This window comes from Cloeon dipterum, chromosome 2, assembly GCF_949628265.1.
Source record: "Cloeon dipterum chromosome 2, ieCloDipt1.1, whole genome shotgun sequence".
Classification (NCBI taxonomy): domain Eukaryota; kingdom Metazoa; phylum Arthropoda; class Insecta; order Ephemeroptera; family Baetidae; genus Cloeon; species Cloeon dipterum.
Window position 1 is genome coordinate 7,326,267 of NC_088787.1, and position 26,497 is coordinate 7,352,763.

General features: G+C 37.0%; 1 protein-coding gene across 1 annotated transcript; it reads left to right on the plus strand.

Moving 5' to 3' along the window:
- The first annotated feature begins 391 nt into the window (after positions 1–391).
- LOC135935825 (uncharacterized) lies at positions 392–26,391 on the plus strand. The gene is made up of 28 exons (XM_065478387.1): positions 392–593; positions 7,337–7,415; positions 7,547–7,705; positions 7,800–7,910; positions 7,976–8,132; positions 8,950–9,077; positions 9,468–9,719; positions 10,026–10,295; positions 10,838–11,113; positions 11,910–12,098; positions 12,547–12,672; positions 13,722–14,150; positions 15,194–15,332; positions 15,900–16,021; positions 16,077–16,228; positions 17,088–17,806; positions 18,868–19,079; positions 20,098–20,239; positions 20,298–20,422; positions 20,891–21,148; positions 21,473–21,645; positions 21,749–21,915; positions 22,072–22,302; positions 22,408–22,558; positions 22,611–22,887; positions 23,172–23,347; positions 23,404–23,521; positions 24,555–26,391. The coding sequence occupies exons 1-28, from the start codon at positions 576–578 to the stop codon at positions 24,884–24,886; spliced, it is 5,688 nt and encodes a 1,895-aa protein (XP_065334459.1). The 5' UTR covers positions 392–575; the 3' UTR covers positions 24,887–26,391.
- Positions 26,392–26,497: the final 106 nt, after the last annotated feature.

Here is a 26,497-nt window from a genome sequence, read left to right on the forward strand (position 1 = left end):
AAGAGAATAATTATTGGTTGGTGTGTTTATATTACATGATGAAACACGTTCATTTTAAGGAAAGTTATGTAATGGGGAAAAATTTCCTGTAGTTTTTTTCATAATTTTTTTTATAATTGCCTAAAAAAATAAATTGCTGGTTTTAATATATTTTTTTCTTTAATTTTGACCTTCCGAATGGGGAAGTTTAGCATTGCGATAGTTTTGCTGTTGCTTCCCCTCTCTCTCTCCGTTTTTTATCTATCTGCTCCTCTATATGCTGGACCAAAGTGGTGTCCGCGTGCAGTTCCGATGAATAGGCATGTAGGCCTGACTCCCACCTGCGAGCGAGAAAGCGAGTGGGCGAGCAGCCAGGCAGCCAGGCAGCCTCCCCTGCCGCGCGGCCCTCGTCCACGTAGTCACCTTCCGAGTGCAATTGGCGCCAGTTGCGTTTCACCTTTGCGCTGCATGCTCGAGCAGAAAAAGAAATTGATTGATGGCGCCCAGGAGGAGTTGTTGGTAGCACCTTCGGACACGCCCCCTTCACCAGGATTGCGCTTTTAGTGTCTTTCGCTCATCTTTACAATTTTTCTGCAATGAAGACGAGGAAAAAGGTGAGTCAATCATAGCAGCCATATTATTTTAATTGAATTCGATATTGAATAATTTAATTAATGTAAGATAGCTTTAATTAATTTTTAATTAATCGAACCGTCTAGAAAATCATTAATAATTAATGTAGCAAATTTAAGCACACGAGAATTTAATTTAAAAAATTAGGGAAAATCAGACAACAATTTTTACAATTTGTTTGTATCAATTTTCTTCCCCTAATTTTTATCAAATTTTGAGTGAAAATTTATAAATTTTTGGCGTGTGTCTTTTCAAAATGATGGTGCAATATTTTTCCTCCGGCCGAAAAATCATAATGGCCGCCGCAAATGATGAATCATCTCCATCATGCCATAAAACAGGCAATAAAACTTTCGAACCGACGCCATGATTTTTAGAGAACGAAATTAATCATTTTCAAATCATACGTCACGTTATATATTACGCTTGTTGTCTTTTAAAATTGCCCCATTATTTCGATATAATGGAATAAAAACGTGTACTCTGAAAAGGAGAAAAAGCTTTCATGCGAAAAGCAGACTGCAAATCCGTTTTGCAAATATTTGAGCTGCAGAGCCGGCGCAGCGGTGCATATTATGCATTTTTCATCTCTCTCTCTGCCCTTTATACCTGCGCTGCTTTCAAGGCTGGTTTCGTAAGCGGTGTTTGCGTTAAAGACAAACGCGAGAAAGCTCGCGTTCTTATGCAACCGGCGCGACACTCAAGCTGAAAGCAGACTTACACGTGCGAATTAAAACCATAACTCGATTATCCAGCAATTTTTAATTTGATTTTTTTAATGTTTGACACCTTCCGTGCGGGGTAAAAACAATTTTATTAATATTCTAAAATTGGGGAAGTGTGTCAATTGATTAAAATAAATTTTGGTATGCACTAAACAAATATTCTCCTTCGTCGTGATATGTTTTAGTGTAATTTTAATAATTGTGAATGATTCTACGGTCTCCTGGTGGTCTGTGTCAAAACGAAACACGTGATTAAATTGATTACATAACAAATTCGAGCCATTTGCATGTTGCATTGTGTTTTATAAATTACTGAACAGCTTCAAGTAAATATTTGAGACTTTTCAGAGGTCTAAAAATATTAATTATCGCATTCTCCTTAAATCTAGGGCAAGGAAAACAACCAAAAACTCAGTTGCCGAGGTTCACTTTAAGAGCTTTTTATATTTTTGTATTATTGTACTTAAAATAGTATTTTTATTCTAAAATATTTTAGAATTTTATGTTTATATAATTATTTTTTAATTTTAAATAACCATTTTATAATTTTATTTTGTAATTGTAATTTATCTTGTAGCTTCAAAAAGTTTCATGATTTTTATTCTACGATTTAAAATGAGAAATAAAACTTGAATTTGTTTAAATCTGTTTTCATAAATAAAATACATTAGTGACATGCTTCTAGTTTAAACATTATGTAAATTTTACAATCAATTCATACCGCCGATTTAGCTGCATACCTTGCAATGAACATATTAAACTATTTAAATAATGAAACAAATTTTTTCCAGTTAATTGTAGATTTATCTAATTAAATTTTTTTTGCCAATTTTCGATATGCTAGTGTTACGATTCGATGGTAATTCCAGATTAAAAATACAATGCGTTCTCTTCCACTGATAGGCTTGGTGATAGTAGCCTCTTGGATAAAATTTTTTTGATACTTAATTAGAAAATTATTTAAATATTTTCATAACGCAGAAACCAGAGACAAGAGCAATCTAACAATTTTGTTGCTTCATCTGAGAATACAATGCAAAAAAAATATTAGCCACAGAACATTGACGACAAAAAACTCAATTTATTTACATACGATGACAGCGAACTGAAATATAGATAAATTTTTCATTTATTTTCTTACTTCACAATTTTTCAAAAATATTTAATTTCGTTATTTAAATCATGCTTAATTTTGTTAATTAAATATAATATCTACATAGAGAGACTTTTCCGTACAGAAATTATAGCATTTGTTTTTTGAATAATTTAATTTAATAAATAAGTAATATAGTCCTCCAATTAGAAAGGATCAATGAAAATTTAAATCTCTCGCCGTATCAAAATAACTATGGAAACTAATGATTTAAATCAAAATCGTGGCATTGCTGGGCCCAAAGTTTGAGCGAAAGCGAACAAAAGTTTGGTCGGCCATTGCGGCGGCAAATCGCGCCAAGGCCTTCTCGGATCGCTTTTGCACGGCCGCGTTCGTTCGTTCGTTCGTTGGTATCCTCTCTCTCTCTCTCTCTCCGGATGCTGCAGCGCAGCATCGGCTACAGGCCCCCCTCCGCATCCGGAGCGAGCCCGCGTCCCCGTACTCGTGTGTGTCCGCGGTGCACTGCACTGCTTTGGTGGTCCGCGAACGCGCCGAGACCGGAAGCCGAGGTTGAACCTTCTTTCGTGACCTCAGCCTCTGATGATCGTGATTTGGATTCCCTTAATTGATTTGCTGCCAGATGCTGGTTTTCACTCTGGTGGGACACGCGAATCGGCCAATTTCGCGTAATGGCCGGAATTTGTGTCGAAATTCTAGAGCTAATGATCGTTTTTTCGTAACCTAATTTGCGAAATTAATTAAATTGATAGTTAGAATGATGAAATTTTCGGGATTTTCTTATTTGATTCGTGTGTGAAAGAGGAAATTTGTGACTAATTGTAAGCTTTAGATATTAAATTGACTTCCTGAGCTTTCAAGCAAATATAAAATTTCCAGCTCCTTGAGGAGTTTTTCCCACAATTTATAGTCATTTTCTTAACCGATCCAGGAGAATAATTGCAGGAAAGGAAAATGGGAAATTCAACCTTATTTTTAACTTAAAAAATTGCATGAATTTTGATTAATTAATAGCTTTTGACTGCTAAATATAATCATTCATGGAAAAGAGATGTGAATATTTTTACTTGAGTACAAAGACAAAAAACTACTTATTTTTTAATAGCAAAATATCATTTTAACAGCAATAAATTTATCAAAACTACCTAATGTAAAAAAATGCTAAATTCTGAACCTTTCAAGGGTAAAAACAAAAATTATAAAACCCGCATTTTTCTTGAAAAACCCACTGCATTGGGAAAAATTGTATTTTGCGGGTTTTTCTGCACTTTTTTGCATGTTTCTGAAATACAGGCATTTTTATTGAAGATCAAAATCTCTGATTGATGACAAAAAAATAGGGATTTTTACACAGTTTAAGAGCCACTGGTTTTACCGAAATACAAAAACTCCAACATTAATCGTAATTTTCCAAAATTTCTGACATTTTTGGGGTTAAAATCGAAATAATGTGGAAACCCAGCTGGCATTTTGTGAAAAAAGCACAAAAGGTAGATTTTTGCGCATTGCAAAATTGGCAAACCCTGAAAATTATCAGTTCTGTAAATTTCAAGCCTCGCGTCGTTAAAAGATTTCGCTTAATTTGGAATCCAAAGAGCATGAAAAACAGCCAACATATCTGGCAAATAAAATATAAATATTTGGGTGCGGATGAATAACCAAAGGATAAAAATGTAAAAAAATATTTTTGGTAAACCATTGGGATCACTAATTTTTTGCAAAATGCTAAAAACGGACTCAAAAATAGCCACTATTCATTTTTGAATAAGGCTGTAACGTTGTTTAGTTTAATTGGCTCGAGATTAGGTTAAACACGTAATTACTCAAAAAGAGAATATTTTTTTATATTTTTTCATTACACTATGAAACAAGCCAGCGATAGTATTTTTTCATTTTCCTTAATTATCCATCCTTGACTACAACTTTGTAATAAATTCAATAAAGTTTTCAAGGGTTAACTTCGGTCATCATTGAAAAACTCAGTTCAAAATTTCAGGGGAAAAAGAGAATAATGTAAAAATAAAAATAAATTATTCTTATTTAGAATAAATACGTGTTTAACCTTATCTCTAGCCAATTAAACTAAACAACGTTACAAGGCTTAATTAACAAATGCTAATTGGAGATTTTCCTTCATTTCCAAATTTCTTGGATAGAGACTGTATTAAATTATGCTGCCTTGTGCAGCTATTTATAAGCACCAGCCGTTAATTCTTCGGAATTGGCTGGACTTCCAAAGATTACAAATAAATATTCTTCTTTAAAACAAAAGAGTAAAGCGGTTTATTTGATTATAAATCTGTTTTCCTACTCGGTTTTGAAAAAAATCATTCTTAGTTCGTGTTAAATTTCATCTCACATTTCTAACGACAATTTAACGATGCAAAAAGAACTGTTAGGGATGCTTGCAACCCTTAGAATACACCAAAACGCATTGGATTGGCTCGCATTTGGAATTATGGATTTTTTGTATTCCTCCAATTTGCATCTCATGGCCGTGCTAAGAACAAACTTAATTTACAACGGTATAAGCTTCACAAATGAAAAAGTAGCAGACATAAGAGTGTTGCTCATAATATTTTACTCATAACTTGGGACTTGATACAATTTAAATTCAAGGGTTTGAAGATAATTAATTGTCTTGACTTTTTCGTCCAGTTAAAGATGATTTTGTTTGTAAAAATATTTATCCCGTTTAAAAAATAATTTTCTTCTGCAAGCCCAACAATTTATTTGAGCCGTGTTTAGTTATTTATTTATATTTTGCACAATCCGTCGGCAGAAATCACAAAAAATGCGTCTGTGAACTCGTTTGAGCCGTCAGGGATGATAGGTACAATCGGCCGTGTTTCCCTGGTTGCATCGCGGAAAATAAAATGGAAATGTGTCATCGGCCGTGTCGTCGTTGTGGCGGTGGCGGCGGCGGCGGCGGCAGCGAGAGAGGACGCGAATCGAGGGCGAATGACCGCGGCCAGGGCCGACGAAAGCCGCGGAAAAAGGCAGGCGAGCGTGACGCGCGCTGCTGCTTTTCAGTTTTGGTGACACAAACGATGCTATCGCTGCGAAATTGAGCCTTCGAATCGCTCGTAAATTTTGTGTTTACGCCGAAAACCACCATAAAATCTGCGCTCGCTCGCTCGCTCGCTCGGCCATCGCAATCGAAAACTCTCGCCGCCGCGCACTTTATGTGGCCTAAATTGAATCGTCTTCTCTCCGGAATCATGAAGCCACTTAATTTTGACCGAATTTATTACTGGGGCTTATATATATTTATTATGGACGTAAATTTATAAAAGTGCGGAGAAAATAATGATACGCAGTTACGTAATAATCTGCTCTTGATATTATTTATGAAGGAAATGATAATATTTTTATAGGAAAAATACAAAAGGTGCACGATTCATTTGATCTAGAATTGAATTTTTTGTTAAACCGCTGGGGAATAACAAAATTTTGTACAATTTATAAGTCTATTCCCCCATAGTGAATTGGTTTTCAATAAATAATTTCAAGTTATATATGTTTGGTTACTTTTTTCAGAATAAATTTAGTTTAATATGAAAATGAAAATTGCACAATAGCCATTTCGAACCATTTTTGTAGTTTATTTTGACAATATTAAAGCACAGATCTAGATCAATTATTTAATTTACCTTATATTAGTATGGACTTTCCTGCATTTTTGAGAGTAATCGAATAAACACTGCTTATTCATTCAGCCGTTTATTAAAAAGAAAATTCCTTGTCGTTAGTTTTCATTGTAGGAAGAGTTTTTTGAAGATATGACTGGCTTATAAACTATATTTTAAACATGATTTTTGTATATTCACATATTTCATCACGGAATTTTCAGGCTGAACATAAAAAATTAAATTTTGGAACTGAACGCAACGTCTGCTTTTAATAGATAATAAAAGACCTAAAGGAAATTCTGGACAATTAGCTTTTATTTAATTTTAGGACCTATGTTTCCTCATTAACTTAAATGAGCAGGTTTGCGTTGGTTGAGAGTCTCTCAAATTTCTAAAATCCAGCAATTATTTCAATATAATTGTCATGCTTCATCCAATATTACGCTTTGATTGAATTTTCGGTTAAAGATTGTCTACTTTAATGGCAATTGAAAATGATTGACCACAATCAGATTGGACAGACAATAATTTAGTATTTTACAATTTTAACAAGTAATCAAATGTTAGCTGAATATCCATGCTATGAAACACAACATTCGCTTTGAGTCAATAACACTATATAATATATTATAAATATTTATCTGAGCCAAAAGATAGTAATTGTTTTCGTACGTAGCTGTAAAAAATGGAAAAAAATTTATATTTTTAATAAAATTTGTTAATATATATTGATTTAAAAGATTTTTTTGAAATATCGCACACAAACTTTACTTCAAGAAAGCTTTTTAGTATTTTTTTAATAGTTTGCCGTTATTTCTACATCGACTGTAATGAAATTAACCTGTTTATGCGTCTCTTTTGTTTTTCAGTCCAAAAAATTTGCCAATTTGACCTTTTCCCTTTCATAAAAATCATTGCCAAACACCAAGAAACCCTGAATAATTTTACCTATTTAAATTCAACGTGATCTGGCAAATCAAAAATATCCAGTCACTTTATTAATTTGTATGAACGGGCGATTCCCTCCCGGCCGAGAGAGAAAAGCACGCAAATTAAGGGGAATAACAGGTGGAGCACAGCGTCGTTATTGTGTGCATAAATTAGCAGGCGTTGGTCCTTTGCAGAGAGGGGAGGGGGTAGAGAGATAGAATGAAAAAAGTAGTGCAAGCTCATCGGCACGGAAAATTTATCGGTGTAACTTTGTTTGCCAATGCGTGCGTGTGTTTACGTGTTTACATAATTATTATTCATTGCAGATTTGGAGCATGAAGTCGAGTCGGCATCGTGCTGCGATACACCTTGTCGTCCTGATGCTCTGCGTTTATCAATGCAATGGTGAGAAAATATTTGATTATTTAATTAAAAAAAAATGCAAGATCTGTAGAGTTGTTATTATAGAAAATAAAAACAGTTATTTGCAGAAAAATTGAAAAAAATATGTTAAAAAAATTGATTTTGGTGAGCAGGTCAGTGTTTCGGTGGAACGGAGACTTATGAGAAAACGACGGGCGTCAAGTTCACGTTCGGCACGTCACAAGGCTTGCTGACGCAGCCAGGCACTGGAATCACAAGGGACTGCACCGCAATTTGCAGACAGACGCCGTCGTGCGCCGCTTTTTCAGTTGGTCAGTCCAAGCAGATTATTCAAAATTAAATTTCATTACTAAAAAATCCAGATGAGAAAACCCTATTTTGTACTGTTGACCGAACTAATTACAGATTACGAGAATTCTCGTTGCCAATCGTACACAATGGGATCTTCGGGACACAGGAACAGCCTTCAGGAAAAAATCGGCAGCAATTTCTACGAGAAAATTTGCCTTCGTGGGGGTGAGTTTTGAGACTTTCGAGTCCCCAGTGCTAGTAGATCAATTTTCTAATCTATTTTCGGTCAGTTTCCAATCTGAGTGCCATGTGTGGAGACAGACTGTGGGCCTTTGAAAGGGTGCTCGGCGCCTACCTGGAGGGCTTCGACGACCGCGAGGAACGCAACGTGCAGAGCAAAACTGAGTGCGAGAAGCTGTGCCTCTTCGAGACCGGTTTCACTTGCAGGTCTGAACTGTTTTTCTATTGAGTAAAGGATTTTAATTATTTTTTAAGAAACAAAATTGATTTTAAATAAATTTAATTATTGTTAGTTAACATGCAATTTATCAAATTTATAGTTTATTTTAATAAATTTTTAAATTTATTTATTATGTTGTTACTATTAATTAATTTTAGTTTTATTTTCATTAGGATTTATTATTAAAATAATTTTTATCTTGTATTTTACTGAAATGAAACTTTAGCTAATTAGTTAAAAAAAGATTAAATTATTGCGCTGTTTCCCATTAATTGAAGATAATTTAATATCTATTACAGCGACAAGGCAAACGCTATGAATATTAATTTAATAGAACTGTCAGAGATAATATTTACAATTATAAAAAAACAGGTGAAAATTAGATCTTCAAATCATACGAGCCTTGCAATTTATTTCGTGGATTTTGCATTTATTCCGCACCACGTTATTTGATTCTCCTTGTTTCGCTTTTTCAACGTTGTCCCCTGATATAAAAAATGTTCCCTGTCACTCGACATTCGCTGTAATCAGAGTAATCCCTCTGTCGGACAGATTTTCGCAGCGTGCAAACCATTACCACTGAATAAAAATGAACAGTCACAAAAAAGCTGTCACTTGTCCACTCACTCAGCACTGGCGAGTGGCTTTTTCCACGGCCTGTACATCGATTATCATCCCTCCCTAAAACGACCAAAGGGAGAATAAAATACAAAATAAAAAACTGTGCATGGAATTAACAATTTTTTTAGTGCTGCATAAATGTAACTCGATTTACGCTTGAATTCGTATTGATTTTGCGAACAGGTCAGCGGAGTATGACGAGACGCAAAATATTTGTCGGCTGAGCAGGGAAGACCGGCGCAGTCAGCCGAATGCGTTCAGAAGACAGGTCGGAGGCAATGTTGATTACCTCGAGAACCAGTGCGTTCGACGTGAGTTCACCTTTTTATTTCTTGTATTTAAAAAAATATTTTTATCCAACTTAATTGTTTTTGGTAATATAAGCTCATGTGACTATTTTTCAGTAATTAAAAGACTCTAAAAACCAGAAGCTTTTTTTCTTGAGCAAAACTTAAAATTTTTGTATTAAATTTTTATTTTAAAATTTGATAATAAAAATTTGGAGATTTGACGGTATGTTAAATAGATCAGAACATTTTTAGGTGGTTGTATGGCTGCCAAACTTATTAATTACTGATTTTATAGGCAAATATTACAAGTATTCATAATTATTTACCAAATTAAAACAATTTTTTCTTTTATAATTTTTCATATTTAAATTATACGTTTTCTCAACCAACGGTTTGTATATTTTTGTGCAGCGCTGCCGGACTGTCGTTACCACCCCCGTCCGGACAACGCGGTGCTCTCGATGGACGAGCTGCAGTTCGCGGCGAGCCAGGGCGAGTGCGAGGCGCTGTGCGACCAGGCCAGGGGCTTCACCTGCCGGGCCTTCACGTTCGCGGTGGACGAGAAGCGGTGCTACCTGAGCGGTGACGACTCCATCTCGCTCAACAACGCACCCCTCATGCTCAAGCGGGGCGCCCTCTACGCCGAGAAGCAGTGCAGCATCAGTAAGTTGTCTCTTATTGGCTTTCCTATTTAGCTTGGACTTCGATTTGTATCCCTTACGCCAATTTTGCGCAAAAAATCAGTTAGTTTTTTTAAATTTATCTCCAAAAAGATCACAATTCGCGTCAAAAAAGATAGAAATTTTGGAAAAATAGTATTAGAAATAGTATTAAAAAACAATTCAATTGCAACTGACCTTTTTCTGAAGACCAATTTAATAAAAAAAATCAAGTAATCAGACCATTCAATCCCCTGTCCATTATCAATGGTCGATTATTTTTTTAACCTCGCTGGTTGGATGGATTCAGGTCAGTGCGAGGACGGGATGTTCACCTTCGAGAAGGTGACCGGCCACTTCCTGCGCTCGGCGCAGCAGGTGGGCCTGTCGATGGCGGCGTCGCCCGGCGTGACCCTCGAGTGCAGCCAGCGGTGCCTCGAGTCAGGGTCAGACTGCCCGGCCTTCACCCTCGACTACGCCGCCATGAAGTGCTTCAAGCTGGACAGGAACACGCAGGGCCGCAGCAGCGACCTCGCCGCCAGGGACGGACAGAGCTACTTTGAGAAAATCTGCTTGAGAGGTTAGAATTTTTTCTAAATTAGTTTTAACAGGATAAAATCGTAGAATTAATTATTTGCATAAAGAGCATCACAAAATCACCTGTTTTGATCAAAATATAAAAAAGAAAATCCAAGAATAAAAAAAATTAAAGCCGTTTTATTTTATTTAGCAGGTTTAAAATAGCTTTTGTATTTAAATCCGTCTGAATATAATAATTTCACCACAGAAAAAAATGTCAATTACGCATATTGCGATTTTTGAGTAAGTTTTTTAGGCTTTGCTTGCTCCAAAGATAAGGCATGTTTTAATGGTATTAAAATTGTATATACTATGAAATAATATATCTTTAAAATATTGTTCAAGAAGACCATTGAAAAAGAATAATTTTTATAAATTTGGATGTTGATGAAGGATGGGAAAAGAATATATCTAAAACACATTTCAAAAAAATGGTTTTCATTAAAACAAATTTATACAACTCTTATACAAATCTAATTAGTTATTTTTTTTTCAAATCTGCCAAATGAAAATATTTATATAATTATTATTTAATTTTCTTAGGGAACATCCGAGGTTGTCAGGGTCGTGCGTGGGCCTTCGAGCGGCGGCCGGGCAAGGAGCTGCGCGGCCACGACGACGCCAAGGTGGGCATCGTGCAGAGCAGACGGGACTGCATGGAGGCGTGCTTGGGCGAGCGGCGCTTCGAGTGTCGCTCTGCCGAGTACGACGCCAAGACGAGCGAGTGCAAACTCAGCAGCGAGGACCGCAGGAGCAAGCCGGCAGAGTACGTCGACGCGCCGCCGCACATCGAGTACCTCGAGAACCAATGCGTCCAAGGTCGGTCTTTGTTTTTTTTTATTAGAAATTAAAACGATTGGCTCCGTGAAAAGGGATATTTTTAGGGAAATTAAATTTTAAAATTAGATAGATGTAGAGCAAATTTAACAAGGAATTGAACAATAATTAGCGACAAATGCATAAAATTTAAAAATTAATTTAAATTGTGATTCTGAATCATTTTTAAAACTCAGGGCCTGAACAAAAGATCGTTAATTTTAAAAATCTTTGAGAAGAATTAATAGAATTGGATCAGCGGGGGCCAGATGTGCGATAAAATTGGCTCGCACTGCGCAGATCCAAGATGGCGTCTGAATGTGGGAAACAAAAAGCTCTCTTTGGATTGCCGTACGAGTGTCGAGAGTTTGTTTTTACGATCCAAAAGACACAATTAGTACAAGTAGTGCAAATTATGTCAAAATATTCACCAAAACTTTTTTTTTTCGCGCATTTACACCTGAACGTTTTTTCACGCCATGCTCCACCGGACGCCATATCTGCGCGTCGCACAAATCTGGTCCCCGCTGAATTGGATTTAATAGATTTCTTGACTTTTTTAGCATCGATTATTTGTGTATAGCAGTGAAAATTTATAAAAAAACATATCTTCTATAATTTTTTATCATTTTCAGAGGTTTTATTTTCTTACTGTTGTATTTTGACCAAGACTTTTCAGTGACCAATTCGAAAAGCAATTTTCTCCTTGCAATTTCCCGATTTACTGCGCGAGGAGAGAATGTGCAGCGTTTTGACGGCGCAATTTCCCTCGGATCGTTTGTGATAAATGACGTTGCAGGCGACTTCCGCGGCTGCAACTTCGAGGCGGTGGCCAACTCGTACCCGCGCTACCTGGACCTCGTGATTCCGTCGGTGAGCGACGAGATGGACTGCGAGAGGCGGTGCTACGCCTACAAGGACTTCATCTGCCGCTCCTTCTCCTACTACCCCTCCGGAAATCAGTGCTTCCTCAGCGGAGATGACAGAGGCAAGTCATTTTTTATTTTCCCCTTTTGGCAGTTTTGCTGAAATTGCACTTTTTGTAGACGCAAAACTTTGAGTTTTTTACAATAAATTTATATTTCTGGAATTTATAAATCCAAAATAGATGTTCAAAACTTAATTTTTTATAAATGTTTCTATATTTTCATGTTCAATTAATAGACAATCGATTCTAATTCTGCTTCAAGTATAACTTTTTAATAACTTATCTGAAATAAGTGTTAATGTTTTTATGTCTTATGAAAACTATGATATTTTGTCATATTTTAAGTTGTCACACCCAAGGTTTGAATCATTAATCCTGGATTTTAATTATATTTTTTTTTTCAACTGAAATTTTAGATATTTAACCTAAATGTTAGTAATCCCAGACGATAGCTGAAACAATAAAATGAAAATAAAGATTTTCAAAACCATTTTCGTGTGACTTTCAGCTTCGGCGGGCAATGAGGCGATGATGACGCGGCCAGGGACCAACTACTACGAGCGCAACTGCCGCAACGCCGATGGAAACATGAACCAACTGCCCCCGCTGGGGCCGGGCACCCTCGACCCCCAAGGTACACTGTTTGGCAGACCCGTCGACGCCGCTGACTCGCTCCTCCCCACGGGCAAAAGCCTGAGTAATCATCGCGGATGAGTCCCGAAATTTCTTTAACTTTTGGTTCGCATGATGAGATGTAGACTAGACTAGTGCTGGAAGTAGAAATAATTTTGCACTCTATAGGAGATTAGAATAGAATATTAGAAAAATAGAACGATTTTTGGCTGGAGGGTCCCTGATCAGGGGCTGTGAAAATGACAATTTTAAGAATCAAATAATTTTTTTATCTGAATATCAAATAAATTTGTAGATAATTTATCAGAGGCCATGGGAGAATTTAGCTAGAAATCCCTAATTTCGACTTTTCAATTTGTTGCAAATTGCTAAAAATTCGAATAATAGTCCGATTTATTAAAACCAAACTCGGCCTGCTAGAACTCGTTGAGGGGCATCGAATTTGACGTGTTGGAACCCCGTGGATTCGACCAAGGCCCCAAAAACAGAGTTCCGAAATGTCCATAACCGCGTTTTTTCAACTTTTAAATTTTCTATCTCCGGTTCTATCGCACCTACAGCGCTCTGCTAGTGCTCAAAATGTTTCTTGTCAAATTCTGCGTTGATTAGGCACCGCCCCCACCCGACCCCCGGACCCCGCTGGCCTCCAGCGCCGTACAAATAGTCAAAAGTTTTTTATCTTCATTTTTCTACGGATTATATTTTCTTATTACATGTATTTCAAATCCTCTTAGCAGTCCTTATTCTCAACATGAATTTAGATAAAAATAATTTCAATTTATTTTAATCTATCTTAAATATTGAGAAGAATTTCCCATTTCTCCCAAAACACGATCCAATTCTTTCTTCGTTTAATTTTTGCATTTGAATCTAAAAGATTTATAGCTCCTCTTTCTGCTTTAATTTTTTACGGCCTTTGGAAACGACATTTGTACTCACTTAACTGTCAACTAGAATTTTAAAAATGTCCAAATTAATTAATTTTCACAGCCCAAATTCTAACATAGTCTGCTACAACCAGACATAAATTTCAATAAATAATCTCTCTAGGCCCTGGAGCGTATGGTCCTGGTTTCGGTCCTCCGCGTCCGTCGTACGGAGGTTCCCCGAACGTGCCTCCATTCCCGTTGGGCGTCAACCGGCCCGGCGGCCCTCCGCCCACGTTCGGCGGCCCTCCGCCCACTTTCGGCGGCCCACTGCCTCCGGGCGACGGCATTAGGTGTCCGGGACGCATGGAGTTCGAGAAGATCACCGGCTTTGAGATGACGGGCGAGCGCGGCTTCAGCCTGGGGCGCGAGCGGCTGCCCGGCGTGACGCTGCAGTGCGCCCGCCGCTGTCAAAACGACCCGCGCTGCGCCGCTTTCAACATCGACTACAGAGCGAGCGAGTGCGTGGGCCTCACCGTCGTCACCGTGTCGAGCCGCATCGACTTGCGCCCCACCGCCGGAGTCGCTTACTTCGAAGGAATCTGCCTCAGAGGTGAGAACGAAATAAATATATATAATTAAGAAGGCTAGGCTTTTTGCCGCGCGGATCCGTCCGCCCGGTTGCATACTTCAATTTTCTTCGAGATGATGGGCTTTTCTTATGAATTTTGTTCACTTTAGAAATTTTTTCTTCCAATCAATCCAATTTTGGACCGATATTAACAGTTTTCACCAGTTTCGCCAATTTTGCAATGCGCAAAAATACACCAATGGTTTTTTGGGGGAAAAACAGCTTTAAAAAACCACCAATTTAGGGATTTTCCTAATTTAAACCAAAAGGGGTCAAATTTTGCGTCACAAAAGGCATTTTTGTTGGAAATTTCAGTCTTTTGGTGAAACGAGTGGCTTTTATACCAATTTTGTGAACATCCTTTTTTGGTTATCATTCAAGAGAATTTTCTATCTTCTTTAAAAGTGCGCAAAATGGCATAAAAACCCGCTAAAAACAGTTTTTTTTTGCTATCAAGTAGGTTTTCTGGAAAAATGCGGGGGTTTGCGAGCCCTAAAAATCATTTTTAGAAATAAAATGGGTGTTTTTTAGAGCTGTGAATTTTAGACGCTTGACAATTTTTTCTTAAGTTCAATGAACGATCAAATGCGCAATTTTAGCGCTTCGTAGGGTCTAAAAAAGAGCTAGGAACAGTTTAAAATTCAGCGTAAAGTCTGAGGAAACATAATTTATTCTTATTGCGACAGGCAATTTTTCTCAGAATTTAATTTTAAGAGGAATTTTTATTAAATTTGTTTTCCAGATTAATTTATTTTTCATGAGTTCAAATAAAATTCAGTCCGTTGTAAGACGTTTATTATGGCATGCTTCTTTAAACTATTTTAAAGTAATAAGGTAATGTTGTTTTGTTATAAATCACGAAGAAATTTTCAGGGCAGAAAAATTTTAACCACCAATTTTTTTTAATTTGTTTTGAAATTAATTTGGGTTATACCTTTCATACAAAAAATTTCATGTTTATTGATTTAGCGCCCGAGAGATGAGTGTTTGCAACCAATGAGACGGTCAAATTCTGTTTAACTTAGGTGGCGGCTGCGGACAAACTTGGACATTCGAACGATACGTCAACTATGAATTGCGTGGATTCGTGGCAATGCGTTACCAGGGAATCAGCAAAATCGAGTGCCAGGAGCGGTGTCTTGAAGAGCGAGCCGTCGTTTGCAGGTAAGATTTTTTTATTATGAAAAAATAATTTCTTTAATTAAAATTTTTATTGTATATTTTTACTTTTTTATTTTTTATAACAAGATTGATATTTAAAATTAATTTTAATATTTAATTTAATTTTAAAATGATTTTTAAATATATGTAAAATAGTTAACGTAAAATGGATAACGAGCGTTGCAGTTTAGACAAATTTTTAATTAAATAAATCCTTCCAACTAGCATGATAATCTTAAAATTTTTATTTACAAAATTGTAAATGGTACATTTATTAAGATCTAGTTCAGCAAAATTATAATAATGCGTCATATATTTATTGCCGTGTAAAGTGAAGTAAAAAAATACTCTCCTGTCATTTTATCAAAATTTTAATTTGATTAACAAAGTAGATTCGTAGGTAAATCCGAGCACATTTATAATTAAAATATATTGTAATTAATTTTTGGATTGTAGAGGATTTATTTAAGTTTTAAGAAACCTAGCTTGTCTATCATGTTATTGACAGAAAATGATTTTTCACAAGTCGGAGGAATACATACAATTTGCTAATTCCTTTGTATCACTCAGATCTGCGTCGTACAACTTCCGTCGTCGTGAGTGCTTCCTGAGTTCGGAGGACAGATTCAGCCAGCCGCAGGCGTTTATCGCCTCTGTCGACACCGACTACCTCGAGAACCAGTGCGCGCCAAGTAACCAAATTCTATTTTATCGCGTCACGGTTTCTCAACTGAGCGAATTTTAAAGGACCGGCGCGGTGCGTGTACCGCAACCAGCAGCGAGACATGCAGCTCATGTACGTGGACAAGAGTTTGTCGGCCTTCAGCGACTCCAGCTGCCAGCAGGCGTGCGACGTCGAGAGAGAGTTTGTCTGCCGCTCCTTCACCTTTTTGAGCCAGGTCAATGAAAGTCGAATTTATTAATTTGGGTTAAAAATGGATTTTAGGATATTATTTTGGGAAAATTAATTAAAAAAAACATATTTGAATTTTTAAATTTAAACAATTAAAAGTTGCTCTATTTAAAGTTTTACAAATTTCAGGAAGATCGCTAGTTCTAAATAAACAGCATTGCTAAGAAAATTATATTTAAATGGAAACGTTGCCCATGATGCTGAACATCTGTTTCAAACGATATTTTACTTTTTATGAACATGTTTAATCTCCTTGATTTTTAATTTTCAAATTTTGTTGCTTCCAAAAAAAACGTTTTCATATCTCTAAACGTGGCCAGATTTAAAATTTAAATATAGGGACATTCTTTGAGAACAAAAATTAGAAAACCTTTAAATTAAACTTGATCTGTTATAATTTTCTTTAAAAAAATTGGTAGCAAAACAATTTAACTTGTGTACTTAATCAAAAAAGTATTTTATAAACTTTAATTTATTTGAATTCTTTAAATAAATAATTAACGTTTTAAGCCTTTATTTTAGTTAATTTAAAATTTGTGTTTATATTTATTAAAAATATCTTTAATCATTTTAGCTGTTTAAGTTTTTAAATCATTTCGTATTAGTGTATACACATCTTATAAAACACAAATTATGAACAGAAAAAAATAAATATGTTCGACAAACTACATTAGATATCTCAATTTAAATAAAAAAATGCGTATTTAATTTGAATGAATGTTCATCTTGCTAAAATATATCTATATCAATTATTAATTATCCTTGCTTTAAATTTTTGCTCTTCAAAATTTCCATTATTTCGAACTTAATTAAACTTAAAAATATATATATTTCTGATTTTTCAGACTGGTCTGAACACAAATCAGTGCTTATTGAGCGGCGACACGGGCATCGCGGTGGGCAGGAGCGGCTTCGTGCCCGTTCCAGGCGCGCTCTTCGCCGAGCGGGAGTGCACGGGGCCACCTGGGCCCCCAGGGACATTCCCCGGCGGGCCGCTGGGCCCATTGGGCCCGTCAAACGCGCCTCCGGGCTACAACGTGCCGCCACGTTACGGCCATAGCAACCTGCCCCCTTACCCGAGCCAGGGCTACCCTAGGCCAAGCCAGGGATACCCTGGACCGAGCCCAGCATACCCTGGACCGAGCCAGGGTTACCCTGGACCGAGTCAGGGTTACCCACGCCCGAGCCAGGGCTACCCTGGGCAACAGTACCATTCGAACTACGGCAACTCGTTCAGCCCGACCAACAACTATCCGCCGGCCCTGCTGCCAGGTCGACCCTATCAGAGCTACCCTGGCGGAAATAACTACTACGGAGGGGGCGCAGGAAACAACTACCCTGTCGGAAGGTACAACTCAGGGCCGTCGGCCATTCCGCCCATCGGCCCTACCGTCGGAGGGTTCGCCGGACACTATCCGCCAGGCTTCCAGGGCGGTTTCCAGGGTGGATTCGTTGACGCGGCCTCCAACGGCATCTACAGCGATGCCGACCTCAGCCCCTACCCTTGCAGGTTCACCCTTACCTACGAGAAGGTTGCCGGAGCAATGTACACGAATGCGAGAAGGTAAAAATGATATTAAATTTCTAAGAGTGTATTACTCAGGGAATGCACATTATCATTTGTTGAATTAGTTTTGATGTAAATAATCGGTGAAAATTTGGTTTTTAAATAGTTTAAAACTGCAATATGAATTATTCAATCTCTTCAATCAAAAATTTTTTGTTTGTATTATTTAAAGCAATTTTATTTTCTGTAAATTGATTGATTTAAATATTAAAAAACAAATACTTGAGCATACGACAAATTGTTACATAGTTGTAAAAGCAATATAATACGTGTTTAATGCAAGATGATTTGGTAGAATATGGTTAATAATCGGACGATTCGGAATTTATATTAATTTGCTAAATGCAAAAGTCATGCCCCAAAAGGGGAATTTGTGTGATACCACATTTAAGCACTATTTTCATTTAATTTCAGCTCAACAACAGTGGAAAATTTAACATAATCCAAAAGTAAAGGGGATTAAAATACATTTAATTATACTCAGCAATTTTATAAAACTAACCTGAAAATCTCAGACAGATCAATAAATTTTTTATAATTCTCTCAATTGATTGTTAAATGTATTATGGTTTCTGGAGTCTTTTTTTAATAATTGATACCTCGTAAAAAAAGTAAGTGAAAAAACCCCTGCCGCTGATCTCCACCCTAAAAATGAATTAAATATATATTTGAATAAATATAAATAATTCCTCGTATCAGAAAAACTGCACGCATGGACAGAAACAATTTTAATCAGTAAACATATTAAATCAGACTGTTTGAAAGTCACTTAACAAAATGCACTACTTTGAATATTTTGATTCGTTTGATCAGAATCCCAATTGAATTTCACTAGTCTGCCTACCGCAAATATTCCGTCACTCCCTTTATTTCAAATTGCGTCTGACCGAAAAATTAATTTGCACGACACCACCCCAGCAAATTGATTCATCATACTTTCGAGTGAAGTGCATTCAATGCCTTTATTTTTTTGCAAATGTGTGAAGCCGGGTGTGATAGCGGTGCTCTATAACCAGAATTGCATTGTTGTGACGCTCTTCCTGTGTGCAATATTGCAGAGATCCGATCAAGACCTGGGTGGATCTGGGCATCACTGCACACTGCCTGGTCGAGTGCGCGCAGCAGCGTGACCGCTGCCTTGCCGTCTCGCTGGAGAACGTGCGCGGCGGACGACAGCGGTGCTACGCGCTCGACAGGTCGGCCGACGGCGACAACCAGCCCCTGCAGGCCGCGCCCGACCTCGGATACTTCCAGAAGATCTGCTTGAGAGGTACAAATGAAGATGAATCATGATAGGATAAATAATCAGTGTTTTTTTTACGTTGTTAATTTTATTAAAATCATAAAAGGGGCCTTTGTTAAATTTAAATTTACCAAAATTTAGATTATTTTATTGTAAAATAATTTTTCTAGCAAAAGGCACACATTTTTGACAGTTTTGGCTCATTCAGTAAATTTCGCAACACTTTTCGCTCTTGAATCAATGAAATAAATCATACAAATTTTTATTTTTTTCTGGTGTTTACAATCGGTTAACAAACTGCCAGAAAAAAACTAGTATTTAACAGTTTCCTAAAATCTTCCCACGATTTTCTTAATTCTTTATCGATGTTGCGCCAAATAAAAAGACAGAGACTATGAAAAATGGCAGTTAAAAAATAATCTTTCGTAAATCTATACAGATCTGTGATTATAATTTTAAAACAATATAATTTACGTCGTTTTTCACTTTTTTGAGGGACATTTTAAATTTATTTAATTTTAATGACGCAAATCTTATCTCATTTGAGTTAAATTTAAAATAAATAAGCTTAGATTGGATTCTTTCCATCAAGAATACCTAATTTAAGGCCAACAGACATGGTAAAAGCTTGTTACGAATAATTTTCTGTAAATATTAATGTGTTGTAGCTTAAAAAACTATTAGCATATTTTAAAAACCAGAAAATACCTTCAAAATAAGTCCCCGTACACCTAGGGGGTTGTTAAAAAATTTCTGAATGTAGTGTCCGCTTTCATTTTCAAGGAATCGCACTTCGAAATAATTAATACGATATTTTTGTATTCAAAAATGTACACAATTGCAAAAACTGAACACCGTAAGACCCTTCTGAACCTTATCTAATGAGTAAAAGAGTTAAAGGGTTGCCCATCTCCCATGAGAAAAATTTTAATTAATTATTTTTTATAAAAAAGAAGCCTACAAATGTAATGGATTACTTTTTTTTATAAAAATATGTAGCTTTATAGGTTTTATCGATCTTCAAACCATTTTATTTTTGTTACAGAACGACCTTGTCCAAAGGCGTGGGCCTTCACACGCGTGCCCGGCTTTGAGCTGGCGCTGAAAAACACGCTGGAAGTGCGCAACGTTCACAGCCGCCGCCAGTGCCAGGATGAGTGTCTCCGCTCCTCGAACGTCATCTGCAGGTGAGTCTTCTTATCTGCGAAATTTGTATATAGACTTAATCAAAATTTAACGTCAAAGGTCTGCGACGTACTACTCTCGGGAGCGAATTTGCAAAATCAGCGCCGACACCAGACGCACGCAGCCGGATTATTTCAAGAAAGCAACGCCTGATGTCGACTACATGGAAAACGAATGTGCTCCACGTAAGTGTGCTGTTTTCCGTCGCCATAATGTCAAAGTTTCAATCAAATTTTTAAAAATATCCCAATATAAACCTTTTAGAAACAATTAGCATTTTTTTAATGTACCATAAATTGAAAAAATAGTAATTCGATTTCATCGCAATATTGAAGATTAGATCGTTGGGGCTTTGTACTAAAGTATTTTTCTTTTATAAAAATCACCACATGGCAGATTGATAGATTTTTGCAATAAAGTTTTAATCTATTAGTTACACATTTATTTAAAAATAAATAAAAATCCAATCATAAATAATAATATTTTAATTTAGGTGTCATCAAATTTGGTGTTAAATTAAAATAAAGTCATAAGGAAATAGGAAAAAATCTTCCATTGAAACCTGCATAAATCATGTCTTCAATTTTTTTGTTTCTTTTATTTACTAAATTTAATCTTGAAAAATCGCTAAATAAATTACAATTGTCTTGCAGAGCCAGCTAATTGCGAGTACTCGGACTTCCCTGGCCGCTTCCTGCCCTTCTCGGACCGCTTTGTGGCGCGCGCCTTCGATGTCACCGAGTGCCGCCGCCTTTGCGACCAGGAGCGCGAGTTCCCTTGCCGCTCCTTCAACTTCCACCCATTGAGACGCGAGTGCTTCCTCAGCTCAGACGACACTTTCACCGCCGACAAGAACGCGTTACTCACCGACAGAGACTTTTTCTACAGCGAAAGAGGCAGCTGCAGCAATGGTAAATTATAAAATTAATGCAGACACAAATAAGAAATTAAATATGACTTAAAATAAAAACTTTATAGGTTTAAAATTTTATTTTATTTACAGGATGAAAATCAGTCTTTTAGTAGACCCAGAGATAATAATTAAAAACAGTTTCGGATTAAATTAATAATTTATTTAATTTTTGTCAGTCAAATTTTAATTTTTTAATATTTTATGCTGCTGGTCATTCTCAAATTGTTCGTGATAACACAATTGGTTACAAAGTCCCAAATCTTCTTTCATGATTATTAAAACAAGATCTGTGCAGTAATTAAATTTTCCGATTATTTTACAGTCAAGGTGGATTGCACGCAATCGGACATGTTGATCACTTTCATGTTCGCCGCACCTTTCGAGGGAAGGGTGTACGCAACTGGCAACCCTCAGGCGTGCTTTGAGCTGGGCAGCGCCCAAAATCAACTCGTACTGCGCGTACCGCTCGGAACTCAATGCGGAACCGTCCAACAAGTAAGAAAATTATTTAGAAAATTAAAAAAACAAGGAGGTGCATTTAATTAGTAAAACCTGTTATATTTTAATTTTTTTCACAATTTTTAATAAATATTTTCAGGGTCGTGGGCGCTACGTGAACCACGTCGTCATCCAGCAGAACTCGGTGATTATGCAGGAGACCGATAAGACGGTGCGTGTCGAGTGCGCTTTCGACGCGAGCGACCAAACGCTATCCTACGCGCCGCAGGGCAACCGACAGTTTGAGGGCGGTGGCATCAGCGTCTCGTAAGCATAATCCATATTTGCAGTCAATACCAAACCTTCCCCTAGCATTTTTCATTCAAGTTTATTGCAGAATTTTAAATAAATTATTCTGATCTTTTTAGAATTTGTTTTTTATTAGTCATTTTATAAATTAAATTAATTTTATAATTATTTCAGGGTGCCTTTCCGGCCTTCGGCGACGAACATAGTGTCCAACACGGCGCCAACGCCACACGTGAGCATGCGGATCGTGACCAGAGCCGGTCAGGTGGCCCAGGCCGTCGGCCTTGGAGAAGACCTGCAGCTCAGGATCGAAATTGACCCATCCAGCGCTTTCGGCATTTTCGCTCGCAATTTGGAGGCCAGGACCGAAAACGGAGAATTGCTCACACTGATCGACAACACTGGGTCAGTTGAAATTTATTTTAAAATTAAATTTAAATTTGTAACAATTCTTGACACCCAGTTTAGTCGTATATAGCTTAAATGTTCAATATTTTATTTAAATTCTAGGTGTCCAAGAGACCCAAACATCTTCCCAGGGCTCTTCGTAGAGCAAGGAACGCGCAACCTGTTCGCAAACTTCAAGGCTTTCCGCTTCCCCTCCACGTCAAGCGTCAACTTTGTCGTGACGATCCACTTCTGTCAGGATATTTGTGATCCGGTAAGTCCCTCAGCTTCCAAAACCTGAACCTTTTTGTCTATTCCTTCCTCAGGTGCAATGCTTCAACGGAATGTTCTCGTTTGGACGCCGCCGGCGTGACGTCGGAAACGAGACTGCGGAGCTGGAGGAAAAGGAGGAAAAGGAGGAGGTGGCCACGACGACGGCAGTTCCGGTGACCACGACCGTTAGAATGGTGCAGGAGGCCTCGTCGACGGAGGAGGACGCTCCTCTGGAGGGAGAACTGGTTAAGGACGTTTCAGTCGACCCAGTGTCGGAGGAGCAGCCGGCGTCAACCAGCCAGCCAGAAACAAAAGCAAATAAAACCTATGGTATAAATTAAAACAAAAAAAATCTATGAGAGACAATTTCAAACATTTTACAAATCAAATTATATTACTTGATATAAAAAAATTGATATTAATTCATTAAACAAATTAGATTTAGGATAATTTAATCTTTAAATTTTTAGATTTAGTCATAGTTAAATTTCTGGAAGTATAATAAAAATAAATGTCAGTCAGTACTAATCAATCACACTGTAAATTTAATCAATTTCTTTAATGTTCTATTAAATTCGTATATAATTAAAATTTCCTTGTAAAAATTCTCCTAGATGCTGACGCACTTCATTTGCCTCCTGGCTACCCGACCGGCATCAGCGCAGAAGAGCAGCAACTGCAATTGAACAAAGCCGTGGTGCCGAGTCCCGACAGCAAAGATGAAGACAATAAGGAGAATGAAATTAGCGGCAACGAGCTCCTGCCCAGTGAAATGCCGCTTCAGCTCAGGGTATTTCTAATCCTGCGGCTCGATTTTTACAACGCCTAATTTTAATCTTATTGTAGCTGGTTGTCGGAGAGGACTCGATGCCCAATGAAAACAATGACACGACAAAGAAGAACGTTAATCGCAACAAATTCACGGTCAACCCGAATTTCAATCCGTATGGCGCTTATCCAGAAAGTGAGTTGGATTTTTTAATATTGATATTTTTTAACAACTGTGATATATATTTGTGGGTTAGTTCATTGCATGTTTTTTTCCTAGCTCAGACAGGTATTTTCTTTATTGAAAAAAAATCATCATTAACTTTCTCTCGAATTTTTTCTATATTTTGTCAGTATTTTCACTCAAGGATCAAATTAAACCCCTCTGTTGTCCTCGGAATGTAAACAAAACTGAATGTTTTGGATATTAAAAAAAAATCTTAGATTAAGAAGCTAAATTTTCAAACAAACTCATCTTTAAAAATGTATATTTCATTCGCACAACATATAATATTTAGCTAACACCCCGAATAGTAAATTTAAATTCGCTTTAAATTAAATTAGTCAAATTATTATTTTATTCTTTTTTTAAATTTTTCGGTGAGTGACAGCATTAATAAATTGGAACAATTCTGCTGACTGCTTTTGCCCTGAAATCCCTTATACATAAATAATTCAAAATTAAATTAACTTCTGAATTTTAATTTTCTTTTAAAATTTGCTACGCTCCACCATTTATTGTTAGTATGCAAAAAAAAATACAGCGAATGCTTGATTTATCATGAATTTTTATATTATTTATTTCAAATTTGTGCATTATAAGACAGAAAATGCAAAATATGTACAAAAATTAATTAAATTAGTGTAACCAGTTGAACCAAAATTGATATTTTGACATTAATTTTACTCCTATCCAATTTAGTTTATTAAATATCAATGTGCAAAATGGAAAAAACATTTTTGCACACCCCAAAAGTGAGTGAAAGCAATTAATAAATTGGCAAATATTGAGTTTAAGCCGTGTACGTAGTGAAGTTTTAAATTAAAATTGAAAATATAGGCCTAGAGGGATGAAATTAATTGTCATTTTGATATTTCACTACACACTCCGAGAACTTTTAGTAACAAAAATGGCCGGAAAATCTCCCATTTAAATTAATTTGATATTAAAAACAAAAAACACAGCAATATGCGAGTGAGAATAATACAATTTTTTTTTTTAATTTCAGCTGTGTACTCGGAGGACGGGTACGTGTGCACGCCGTCCTCGACGGTGATCGCGTCCGTCTTCACGACGGTGTTCTTCAACGTGGGTCTGGTGGCCGGCTTCATTTTCTTCTACCGCACCAAGAAGCGGCAGTGGCAAAAGCTGAGCGGGCTGGAGCAGCCGGCGTCGTTCCAGGGCTCGGAACAGGGCTTCTCGCCGGAGGTGCTGTTCCGCAGCGTGTACGACCGTCTGCCGCCGCGGCCTTCCTTCTCCACGCTGCAGAACGCCATCACGGCGCGGCACACCGGCAACAAGGCGGCCGAGCAGCCGCTCTCCGACGAGATGCTGCGCTGACTTCACCCCTTTCACGTTGTGACACACGGATTATTGTGGCATTTTAACCGCAGCTAGCAGTTTTATGACGTAGTCTCTACACCACTCAATTGGCGCTTTTCGGACGAGCGGCCCCGCCGATGCATCGCTTTCCTGCTGCAGGGGAGGGCACGCCCATAATGGTTAAAGGGGAAAAGCTTCCACTATGTAGAATCTGAAAAATTTATTTATTTTCTTCTTTTAATTACATAAAATGGCATGATTTGATTTTGCTGGTGCCTGGTGCAAATCCATTGCGGCACAGGGAGAAATAACATTGAATCCACCGGGATTCCACCAGGATTCCACCTAGATCCACTGTGGATGGATATTGGAAATAAATTAACACTTGTCCCGATAAAATCAGGGTTGGTCAGTTGTTGCAACCAGCTGATTTAATTGTCAAATGATTAGAATCTTTTTGGCAAAAAAATAATGCTACAATTTAATTTGGGCAATAGGTATTTTTTTATTATTTTCATATTGGCCAAGTCACATAACGTCGCAAATGAAAATTAGCGCTGTTTTCCCTGAATAAAAATTCGTTGGGATAGTTGAAACGATTGAAATTGGGCAACCTATTGAAGTAATAATAACAAAAAGAGACTGGTTGTTAAATTGTGACGTCATTTAATTCCAGGATAATTTAAATCATGGTTAATCTTGATTAATTATTAAATCGTTTTAGTTTATCTCTCTTACCATTTTATTTATTTCGTTGTTTTTACAATTGATTTTTATTTTCAATGCTTTCGCCACTTATTCTATATACCCTAGTAGCCAATCCTGGTAGAATCCTGGTGGATTCAATCAGGATTCGAAGTTATTTCTCCCTGTGCCGCGGTGGATTTGCACCTGGGGTAGCAACTCATTTTTTGCCCGTTCCAATCATTTGCTTTATTTTTCCTTGTCTTTATTGAATAAAAAATAATATCGAATGACGTCAATGATGTTCTCACGATTGCCTCCGGCTCTTTGTAACTTTACTTATGTTTCCGCTTCCCCCAATTGAAGGAAGCTTTTTCATATTTCACCGTTTTGGCGCCGTGATCTCCCCACGCCGGAAACGAACCCTAATTTAACCGATTGGCGCTGCTCGCTCGCAAACTGCTAATTGCGATTTTAATTTTAGCAATGTTATGAATAAATTAGCACCTTATTGTACAGAAAATTATAAATATGAAATCATCCATATTACCATCTTAGTTTCGTAAGTACTTTTAATTTATTGTACGGCCGCAGTTTTATCCTAAAATATAAGATCAAGTCGCTATGTCAGAGTTAAGTTTCGGCTTTAAGTGGAAATTTTATCCTTTTTAAAAAAGGAAAATGTCCGTCTTATTTACAATGCTTTTTGATAGTTGTATTCTTTGGTGATGGAATCATTCCGAGAAGTAAAAAAATATTATGTTTTTGATATAAAAGCTTTTGTGGATTTCACGTCTGTGTAAGAAATTTTGCAATAAAATTTGAACATTCTTACCTGGCACGCACCACTTTCATTTGTTCCGCAACCGTCTAATGAGCGTGTGCTTAATTAACTGGTGCAGCGCAGGGACTGCAAGCGCGAACGAGCCAACGAGCAGATGATTA